The sequence below is a fragment of the Grus americana genome, chromosome 10 (genome assembly GCF_028858705.1).
Source record: "Grus americana isolate bGruAme1 chromosome 10, bGruAme1.mat, whole genome shotgun sequence".
NCBI lineage: Eukaryota > Metazoa > Chordata > Aves > Gruiformes > Gruidae > Grus > Grus americana.
In genome coordinates, this window is record NC_072861.1 from 2,864,285 (window position 1) to 2,874,524 (window position 10,240).

At 68.1% G+C, this 10,240-nt stretch overlaps 1 protein-coding gene and 1 long non-coding RNA gene across 3 annotated transcripts; both read left to right on the forward strand.

Moving 5' to 3' along the window:
- Positions 1-738: 738 nt before the first annotated feature.
- On the forward strand, positions 739-3,422 carry LOC129210952 (uncharacterized). Of its 2 annotated transcripts, none has more exons than XR_008578686.1 (3): positions 739-956; positions 2,685-2,816; positions 3,120-3,422. It is a non-coding gene; the product is annotated as an uncharacterized LOC129210952 (long non-coding RNA). The 2 variants fall into 2 exon arrangements; XR_008578687.1 differs by having other exon boundaries at positions 2,711-2,816.
- Positions 3,423-4,387: 965 nt separating this feature from the next.
- LOC129210842 (translation initiation factor IF-2-like) lies at positions 4,388-6,952 on the forward strand. Its single transcript, XM_054837144.1, has 4 exons — positions 4,388-4,426; positions 5,305-5,566; positions 5,704-6,025; positions 6,522-6,952. The coding sequence occupies exons 1-4, from the start codon at positions 4,388-4,390 to the stop codon at positions 6,862-6,864; spliced, it is 966 nt and encodes a 321-aa protein (XP_054693119.1). The 3' UTR covers positions 6,865-6,952.
- Positions 6,953-10,240: the final 3,288 nt, after the last annotated feature.

Here is a 10,240-nt window from a genome sequence, read left to right on the forward strand (position 1 = left end):
GCTGCCCCGGTAGGGATGCTCGACTCCTCGATGCTCCGGGATGCTCCGGTCGTTTTGGGGGCCGAAGGTGCTGGAAATCCCGTCGCCCTACGGGGGGGGCTTGCTCCCTCTGTTCGGCCTGTAAAAATAGGAAGGGAGCCCTAGAGATGACTGGAAGTCTTGTTTTATTATTTTTATTAATATTATTATTATTATTATTGTTATTTTCACAAGCTTTCAAACCAGAAATCACGTTGCTTTGGAGGGTTCGGTGTTTAATGCCACCGCGACGGGGTGTCCTGGGGGGGGGGGCACCACTGGGATGGGGGGTGACCCCAGGGGATGGGGGGTGACTCGGGGGGATGGGGGGGTGACCCCAGGGGATGGGGGGTGACCCCAGGGAAACCCATGGGCTTTTTTTCCCCGTTGCCCTTTGATCCTGGACGCTGGAGAGCAAAGGGCACAACGCCTGAGGGGGGGAAAGGATGCAACACCCCCCCCACCCCCCCAAAAGACCCCCCAAGTGATGTCTGCTGCCTGCCCTGCCTGGGGGGGGCTGTGGGGCACAGCCACCCTCCTGCCGACACCCTTTGTGCCACGGCCCCCCCGCCAGCTCTTGTGTGTCCCCCCCCTTCCCCCGTGTCCCCCCCGGCCCCGGGCCCAGGCAGGCCCCGCCCCTTTCCCCGCCCCGGTCCCGGCAACCCCCGGGGGGGGGGAACTGCGGGGAGGGGCGGGGCGGGGCGGGGCGGAAGGGGCCGGGCAAGGGAACGGAACGGAAGGGGAGGGAAGCGGGAGAGGCGCTGGGTTCCCCGGGGCAGGAAGCGGCGGCCGGGGGCTCCGGGAAGGGCCCGGGTGAGGGGCGCCTCCGGGTCCCGGCAGCCATGCCCTTGTCTCCCTCCCGGGCACGGAGCCGGGGCCCGGCGGGGCGGCGAAGCGCGGCGAGGGACCGGGAGCGGGAGCGGCAGCACCGAGCCCAGGTGAGGGACGCCGGGGGGTTCCGGGGCTGGGAGGGGGCGGTCTGGCGCCGGGGGCGGCTGCTGGGCGCGGGCCGGGCCCTGCCGGGGAGCCCCAGCCCCGGGGGCCTCGCTGGGGACGGCCCTGCCCGGCCCCGGCCCTCTGCCCGCCGGGGCTGGCCGTGCAGCCCAAGGCCGGCCCTGCATCGGTGTAGCTCCAGCCCAGGGAAATTTCAGCTCCAGCCCTACAGTTTTTATTTGAACTCCAGTTCTGTGGTCTTTGGGTTTGCTCCAGCCCCACAGCAGTGATTTCGGCCCCAGGCCTATGGTCCTTAGCCCAGCTCTGTGTGATTTCAGCCTCAGCCCTTCTGGTCTGTATTTCAGCTCCACTCCCAGCCCGACGGCAGTGATTTCAGCTCTGGCCCTACAGTTTTTATTCCAGCTCCAGGTTCGGTGTTTCAGCTCCAGCCGCAGTCGTTCTTCAGCCCCAGCTCTGTCACATCTCAGCTCCAGCCCACAGCAGTGATTTCAGCTCCAGCCCTGCCATCTTTAGTCCAGCTCTGGGTGATTTCAGCTCAAGCCCTGTGGTTTTTATTTCAGCTCTGAGTGACGTCAGCGCTGGCCCTACAGTTCTTATTTCAGCCCCAGCCCTGAAGGATTTATTTCAGCTCCAGCTCCAGGTTTGGTATTTCAGCTCCAGCCCCACAGCAGTGAGTTCAGCCCAGCCCTACAGTTTTTTTTTCAGCTCTGAGTGATTTCAGCTCTGGCCCTACAGTTTTTATTTCAGCTCCGGGTTCAGTATTTCAGCTGTTAGATTTGAGCTCCACTCCCAGCCCCACAGCAGTGATTGCAGCCCCATCCCTACCATCTTGATTCCAGCTCCAGAGATTTCAGCCCCACAGCTTTTATTCCAGCTCCATTCCCAGCCCTACAGTTTTTATTTCAGCTCTGGCCCTACAGTATTTATTTCAGCTCCAGGTTCGGTGTTTCAGCTCCAGCCGCAGTCGTTCTTCAGCCCCAGCTCTGTCCTGGCTCAGCTCCAGCCCCACAGCAGTGATTTCAGCCCCAGCCCTGCCATCTTTAGTCCAGCTCTGGGTGATTTCAGCTCAGGCCCTGTGGTTTTTATTTCAGCTCTGAGTGATTTCAGCCCCGGCCCTACAGTTTAGATTTCAACTCCAGCTCCAGGTTTGTTATTTCAGCTCCAGCCCCACAGCAGTGATTTCAGCCCTGGCCCTACAGTTTTTATTTCAGCTCTGAGTGATTTCAGCTCTGGCCGTACAGTATTTATTTCAGCTCTGGCCCTGAAGGATTTCTTTCAGCTCCAGCCCCAGGTTCAGTATTTCAGCTGTTAGATTTCAGCTCCGACCCTACAGTTTTTAGTCCAGCTCTGTTAGATTTCAGCCCCAGCTGTACAGTTTTTATTTCAGCTTCAGGTTTGGTATTTCAGCTCCAGCTGCAGTCGTTCTTCAGCCCGAGCCCCACATCAGACATTTCAGCCCCGGCACTACAGTTTTTATTCCAGCTCTGAGTGATTTCAGCTCCAGGTTCGGTGTTTCAGCTCCAGCCGCAGTCGTCCTTCAGCTCCAGCTCTGTCACATCTCAGCCGCAGCCCCACAGCAGTGATTTCAGCTCCAACCCTGCCATCCTGATTTCATCTCCCACCCTACAGTAGCTATTGAACCCCAGGATTTCCACTCCAGGCCTGTGCTGTTTCCCCTCCCACCCACCCACTCTTCATTTCACCCCCCCCAGCCTCACAGACTTTCTTACGGCTCCAGCTCTGCGTTGTTTCAGCTCCAGCCCTGCAGTGTTTAGCTCAGCCTCAGCTCTACATCTTCCTGCTGCCTCCGTGTTCTCACAGCAGCTCTGGGGGCTGTTGATAAGGTAGTAAGTCAATCACTGTCATCACTCAACTATCAAAACTGTCCCACTGTGTCTGTGCCCTGAATAAAGTGTTCCTGTTGTGTGTGTGTCCCCATTTCAGAGGGGAGTTTGGCCTGGTGCATGCTGGCATCCCGTGTTTCAGGGGCAAATAAAACCAGACCCCCACCTCTGGTGAGGGTCCCACAGCCCTGCCACCACCCCCCCCCCAGTGTTTGGGGGCTGGGAGCAGCCACTGGGCCACCTCTTCCCTGTCCCAGAAGCCACCACTTGGGCTGGTTCTGAGCCCCAACCCCCCCCTCACAGCTTGTTTTCAGGCCCAGAAACACAGCACTCTGGGGACTTTTGGAGCAGCTGAACCCCAGGACTGAGCTGGGCTGTTCAGCCCCAACCACAGAACTTCATCCTCCTTTGGGGGGCTGGAAACACCCTTGAGGCTGCTGCTGTGGCCCATGTGTGAAGGGAAAGGGGGGCCACAGCCCAGGGAGTGCTTGGGAACTGCGGGCACCCACCCAGACAGGGAAAGCTTTATTGCACTTTATTCCACTTGATTTTTCAGTTATTGTTATGCATTACACTTCTTGTAATAAACCAACACAATAGCTTTATTAGCAGTACTAGTTACAGTATTGTTTAAAAGCCAAGCGCGCCCCCCTCCCCCCACCCGCGGCAACATCCGCGGGGAGCCGGGCCCGGGAACCCCCACGCAGCCCGGCCGCGCCCCGACCCCCCACCCGACCCCCGCTGGGGCTCGGCACCCGCCCCCTGTAGCGGCCGGCGCCCCTCCTCGCTCGGCGCCGCTCCGGCCGCCGCTGCCCGACACAAGCGGGGAAGAGCCAACAGAACGCGACCTGGCTGTCACGCCGGGCACGGACCCAAGCGGCACCCCCGTCCCAGGGCATCGCCCGCCCGGGCCGCGTCTCCCCGACCACCTCCCGCCCGGCGCCGTCGACCGCAAGGCTCCCGCCCCCGGAACACACCGCGAACCCGCCCGCACAGTGGCTCGGGCCCGGTCAGACGCAGGGGGCCCACGGCCGGACACTACTGCCCGCCGCCCCAGGACTGAGCTGTTCAGCCCCAAACACAGCACTTAGTCCTCGCTTGGGGGGGGCTGGCTGGAAACACCCCCCGGGGCTGCTGCTCCTCTGGCCCATGTGTGAGGGGGAAGGCACCCGCCCAGGGCCCCGGGCAGGGAGTGCTTGGGAACTGGGGGGGGGGGGGGGGGGGGGCGGCAGGGGGCACCTCCCGCGGGGAGGAACCGGCCCTGGGGCACTGGGGGCAGCACCCACCCACCCTCCCCCGGGGAAAGCTTTATTGCACTGGATTACACTTTATTATCGCACCGTTACGGTTACACAGCGTGCTTACAGGACCATCATAAACCAGCAAGAGTTCTTTATTCTCTGTAGTTGCAGCAGTATTTAAGCCCCAGCCTCCACAACCCCGCTCCCCACAGCCCCGCTCCCCACAGCCCCGCTCCCCACAGCCGCAGCCCCCGCAGGAGCCGGGCCCGGTCCAGCCCAGTCGCACCCCGGTCCTGCTCGGCACCCGAACCGGTCGTCGCGTCCCCCCACATGCCCCGGGCAGCGGCCGGCGCCCTTCCCGCCCCTGCGGCACCGGCACCCGCTCGGCGCCGCTCCGGCCTCCGGGGCCGCCGCTGCCCGACACAAGCGGGGAGCAGCCGCCGGCACGGGAACCCGCTCCCACCCACGGCCCGGACCGGCACCCCCGACCCGGGACACGGCCCGCCCGGGCCCGCGTCTGACCGGGTCTCCCGCGCCCGGCACCCCCGGCCCCAGCACACACCGCGGGCCCGCCCGCGCGAACGGAGGCCCCGGCCCGGCCAGACACACGGGAACCGCGGCCGACCACCGCTGCCAGCCACCCCGCTCCCAGCGCCCCCCCGGCCCGGCTCACCGGCGCTCCTGAGCCCGCGGGGCGGCAGCAGCACCACCCCCACGGCCGCTCCCCACGGCCGCCGCCACACACTGACAGCGCCGCCGGCCCGCGCAAGCGCTCTACCCTCTCGGGCCCCGCCCCCACCCCCGACCAGCCCACCCGTGCCCCGCCCATCTCCGCGCCGCCCAATCGCGACCCGCCCTTTCCCTCCGGCCACGCCCCATCCCGTCCATCTCCGCACCGCCCAATCGCGGCCCGCCCTTTCCCTCCGGCCACGCCCCATCCCGTCCATCTCCGCACCGCCCAATCGCGGCCCGCCCTTTCACTCCTGCCACGCCCCATCCCGTCCATCTCCGCGCCGCCCAATCGCGGCCCGCCCTTTCACTCCGGCCACGCCCCATCCCGTCCATCTCCGCGCCGCCCAATCGCGGCCCGCCCTTTCACTCCGGCCCCGCTGAACCCGCTCCGGGAGAGCCGACCCGCAAGGAGTCGCGGTTTCCGGGTCCCGCCCCGTTCTCTCTCTCAGCCCCGCTCCCGGAGGGCGCCCGGCCCGGGCAGTCCCGGCGGCAGCTGAGGCCCTTCCCGGCTTTAGGGGCTTGAACGGGAACCGGGGGCGGCCTCGCTGCGGAGCCCCTGCCCGCTCTCCCCGGCACACCGACAGCGGCTGCCGGGGCTACTGCAGCGGGGCCGCGACCCCTCGAGTCTCCCGGCAGCGGCCCCCGCGGCTGCGCGGGGCACAGGCTGGGCTCCGGGTCCCGGCAGCCATGCCCTTGTCTCCCTCCCGGGCACGGAGCCGGGGCCCGGCGGGGCGGCGAAGCGCGCCGAGGGACCGGGAGCGGCAGCACCGAGCCCAGGTGAGGGACGCCGGGGGGTTCCGGGGCTGGGGGGGGGCGGTCTGGGGCCGGGGGAGCCCTGTCTCCCTGCCCGGCCCCGGCCCTCTGCCCGCCGGGGCTGGCCGTGCAGCCCAAGGCTCCCACGCGCTTCATTGCAGCTCCCGCCTGGCCCAGCTCCGCTCAGGGACGCTCCGGCTCGGCACCAGCTCGGCTCCAGCCCCGCGCTCGGCGCTTCGGCCCCGGCTCCGGCCCGGAGGCGTCTGCGCTCCCGGTGCTGGGCGCTGCGGGGAACAGATGCTGCTGCTGCTGCTGCTGCTGCTTCCGACAGCTCCGGCTGAGGGGAACCCGGGCTGCTGCCCTCTCTGGCTCAGGAAAGCTCCGGCTTGTTCCAGCTCCGGCTGATGGACGCTCCAGCCCCGCATGGCTGCAGCTGCAGCTCCAGCCCCGTGTGATTTCGGCTCCCGATGCCGCCCGCTCCAGGTAAGAGACGCTCCGGCCGACGGACGAGCTGTCTCGTTCCCCGTCTCCCCGGCGCCAAGTTCGGTCCTTTGCCGGCCGAGGCGGGAGCCCAGGCTGCTCAGCACGGCGTTACCCAGGGGGTTCAGTCCCTCATTTTTGCCGTAAATATGGTAAATGCGGCTGTGCGGAGCGACGGAATCGCCCCCCTTAAGGGCTGGCTGGGCTCCTCGGTCACCGCCGCTGCTCGGGTCACCGCTCCGTGCGGGGGGTGTGTGTGTCCATCGTCGCTGCTCCAAACCCGCTTCCCGCAGGGGGTTCTGCTGGATTCCGGCCGTGGCTTTGTGCCCGCTGTCACGGAAGGGTCGGTCTTCTCTGGGGTGTCCTCGGCTTGGGTCTGGGGGTCACGTGGGGGGTGGGGGGGCCCAGGGAAAAGCTGCGACCCCCAGGCAGCATTCGTTCTGTCGCAGTTTCCAGCTCGCCTTTCGCACGGGCTCAGGGACCCGCCGGCTTGTTGCAGCTCCGGCTCCTCCACGCTCCGGCCGATGGACGTCCCACCTCGTCCCACCCCTGCCCGCTCCGGCCGAGAGACGCTCCTGCTCCTGACAGCCCCGGGGGCTTTTGTCCAGCTCCGGCCCTGCGTCATTTTGGGCCCAGCCGAGACACCGGACGTTCCCGTTTCTCGCAGCTCCAGCCCTACAGCTCCTCCCAGCTCTGCCCAATGGACGCTCGAGCCCTGCGTGAGCTCCTGCTGCTTCCAGCTCCAGGCGCCGGACGCTCGGCTGGTTCCCCTCCCGCTGAGGGGCCCCCAGCTCGGAGTCAGAGCTGCTCCCCAGCTCTGGGGGCTGGTGACGAGGTCGTAAATCAATCACTGTCATCGCTCAAGTACCACCCCTGTCTGGCCCTTGAATAAAGCCTCGGTGCCCCCATTTTCGCCCAGAGACTATCTCAGACGTTGAGTTCGGCCTGGTGCATGCCAGCGTCCCACGCTTCGGGGGCAAACGCGACCGGACCCCCACCTCCGGTGAGGGTCCCGCAGCCCTGCCCCACCCACCCACCGACTTCCCCCCACCCCCAGAGCTGGCATTTGGGGGCTGGGAAGGGCTGCTCAGGCTCCAGTTCCCAGCCCCTAAAGGCAGCGCTTGGGCTGGTTCTGAGCCCCAACACCCTGCAGGCCACCCCCACCCCCTGCCAGCTTGTTTTCAGGCCCAGAAACGCAGCACTGGGCTCCATTTCCAAGCTCTGAAAACACAGCACTTTTAGTCTCTTCTTTGGACTGAGCTGTTCAGCCCCAAACACAGCACTTAGTCCTCGCTTGGGGGGGGCTGGCTGGAAACACCCCCCGGGGCTGCTGCTCCTCTGGCCCATGTGTGAGGGGGAAGGCACCCGCCCAGGGCCCCGGGCAGGGAGTGCTTGGGAACTGGGGGGGGGGGGGGGGCAGGGGGCACCTCCCGCAGGGAGGAACCGGCCCCGGGGCACTGGGGGCAGCACCCACCCACCCCCCCCCCCCGGGGAAAGCTTTATTGCACTGGATTACACTTTATTATCGCACCGTTACGGTTACACAGCGTGCTTACAGGACCATCATAAACCAGCAAGAGTTCTTTATTCTCTGTAGTTGCAGCAGTATTTAAGCCCCAGCCTCCACAGCCCCGCTCCCCACAACCGCAGCCCCCGCAGGAGCCGGGCCCGGTCCCCCCCAGCCCGGCCCGGCCCAGCCCAGCCGCACCCCGGTCCTGCTCGGCACCCGAACCGGTCATCGCGTCCCCCCACATGCCCCGGGCAGCGGCCGGCGCCCTTCCCGCCCCTGCGGCACCGGCACCCGCTCGGCGCCGCTCCGGCCTCCGGGGCCGCCGCTGCCCGACACAAGCGGGGAGCAGCCGCCGGCACGGGAACCCGCTCCCACCCACGGCCCGGACCGGCACCCCCGACCCGGGACACGGCCCGCCCGGGCCCGCGTCTGACCGGGTCCCCCCCGCCCGGCACCCCCGGCCCCGGCACACACCGCGGGCCCGCCCGCGCGAACGGAGGCCCCGGCCCGGCCAGACACGCGGGAACCGCGGCCGGGAACCGCGACCGACCACCCCGCTCCCAGCGCCCCCCAGCCCGGCTCACCGGCGCTCCTGGGCCCGCGGGGGAGCGGCAGCACCAACAGCACCCACCGCCGCTCCCCGCCGCCGCCGCCGCTCAGCACTACTGCCGCCACCGCCGCCCGCGCACGCGCCCTACAGCCTCCGGACCCGCCAATCCCAGCCCGAGACACCGCCCGGACCCACCAATCCGTCCCGCCCAGCCGCGGCCCGCCCATCTCCGCTCGACCCAATCCCGGCCCGCCATTTCAATCCGCCCCGGTTTATCCCATCTCCGCTCGAGCCAATCCCGACCCTTCATGTCACGCCCCGCCCATCTCCGCTGGGCCCAATCCCAACCCGCCATTTCAATCCGCCCCAGTGTATCCCGTCTCTGCTCCGCCCAATCCCGGCCCGCCATTTCAATCCGGGCCCGCCCGCTCTCCCCAGCACACCATCAGCAGCTGCCGGGGCTACCCCAGCGGAGCCGCGACCCCTCGAGTCTCCCGGAGCGGCGGCGACGGCGCGCTCGGGGCCTCCGGGGGACGGGTGAGGCGGAGACGGGGCGCCAGAGGGGGGCGGGCCCGGTTTGAAAAGACCGGACGGGCTTGGGCGGAGCAGAGACGGGATAAACCGGGGCGGATTGAAATGGCGGGTTGGGATTGGGCCCAGCGGAGATGGGCGTGGCGTGACATGAAGGGTCGGGATTGGTTCGAGCGGAGATGAGATAAACCGGGGCGGGTTGAAATGGCGGGCCAGGATTGGGCCGAGCGGGGATGGGCGGGCCGCGGCTGGGCGGGTCCGGGCGGTGTCTCGGGCTGGGATTGGCGGGTCCGGAGGCTGTAGGGCGCGTGCGCGGGCGGCGGTGGCGGCAGTAGTGCTGAGCGGCGGCGGCGGCGGGGAGCGGGGGTGGGTGCTGTTGCTGCTGCCGCTCCCGCTCCCCCGTGGGCCTAGGAGCGCCGGTGAGCCGGGCTGGGGGGCGCTGGGAGCGCGGTGGTTGGCAGCGGTGGTCGGCCGCGGTTCCCGGCCGCGGTTCCCGCGTGTCTGGCCGGGCCGGGGCCTCCGTTCGCGCGGGCGGGCCCGCGGTGTGTGCCGGGGCCGGGGGTGCCGGGCGGGGGGGACCCGGTCAGACGCGGGCCCGGGCGGGCCGTGTCCCGGGTCGGGGGTGCCGGTCCGGGCCGTGGGTGGGAGTGGGTTCCCGTGCCGGCGGCTGCTCCCCGCTTGTGTCGGGCAGCGGCGGCCCCGGAGGCCGGAGCGGCGCCGAGCGGGTGCCGGTGCCGCAGGGGCGGGAAGGGCGCCGGCCGCTGCCCGGGGCATGTGGGGGGACGCGATGACCGGTTCGGGTGCCGAGCAGGACCGGGGTGCGGCTGGGCTGGGCCGGGCCGGGCTGGGGGGGACCGGGCCCGGGGGGACCGGGCCCGGCTCCTGCGGGGGCTGCGGTTGTGGGGAGCGGGGCTGTGGAGGCTGGGGCTTAAATACTGCTGCAACTACAGAGAATAAAGAACTCTTGCTGGTTTATGATGGTCCTGTAAGCACGCTGTGTAACCGTAACGGTGCGATAATAAAGTGTAATCCAGTGCAATAAAGCTTTCCCCGGGGGGGGGGGTGGGTGGGTGCTGCCCCCAGTGCCCCGGGGCCGGTTCCTCCCTGCGGGAGGTGCCCCCTGCCCCCCCCCCCCCCAGTTCCCAAGCACTCCCTGCCCGGGGCCCTGGGCGGGTGCCTTCCCCCTCACACATGGGCCAGAGGAGCAGCAGCCCCGGGGGGTGTTTCCAGCCAGCCCCCCCCAAGCGAGGACTAAGTGCTGTGTTTGGGGCTGAACAGCTCAGTCCTGGGGTTCAGCAGCTCAGTCCAAAGAAGAGACTAAGTGCTGCGTTTTCAGAGCTTGGAAATGGAGCCCAGTGCTGCGTTTCTGGGCCTGAAAACAAGCTGGCAGGGGGTGGGGGTGGCCTGCAGGGTGTTGGGGCTCAGAACCAGCCCAAGCGCTGCCTTTAGGGGCTGGGAACTGGAGCCTGAGCAGCCCTTCCCAGCCCCCAAATGCCAGCTCTGGGGGTGGGGGGAAGTCGGTGGGTGGGTGGGGCAGGGCTGCGGGACCCTCACCGGAGGTGGGGGTCCGGTCGCGTTTGCCGCCGAAGCGTGGGACGCTGGCATGCACCAGGCCGAACTCAACGTC

What these genes read in the sequence shown, in the direction of transcription:
- LOC129210842 (XM_054837144.1), top strand. Translation starts at nt 4,388, where the DNA reads ATGCCCCGGGCAGCGGCCGGCGCCCTTCCCGCCCCTGCG. An exon ending in GCGCCCTTCCCGCCCCTGCG is followed by an intron (nt 4,427 to 5,304) that starts GCACCGGCACCC and finishes TCCCGGCTTTAG; the next exon opens with GGGCTTGAACGGGAACCGGG. An exon ending in CCCGATGCCGCCCGCTCCAG is followed by an intron (nt 6,026 to 6,521) that starts GTAAGAGACGCT and finishes GGCTTGTTGCAG; the next exon opens with CTCCGGCTCCTCCACGCTCC.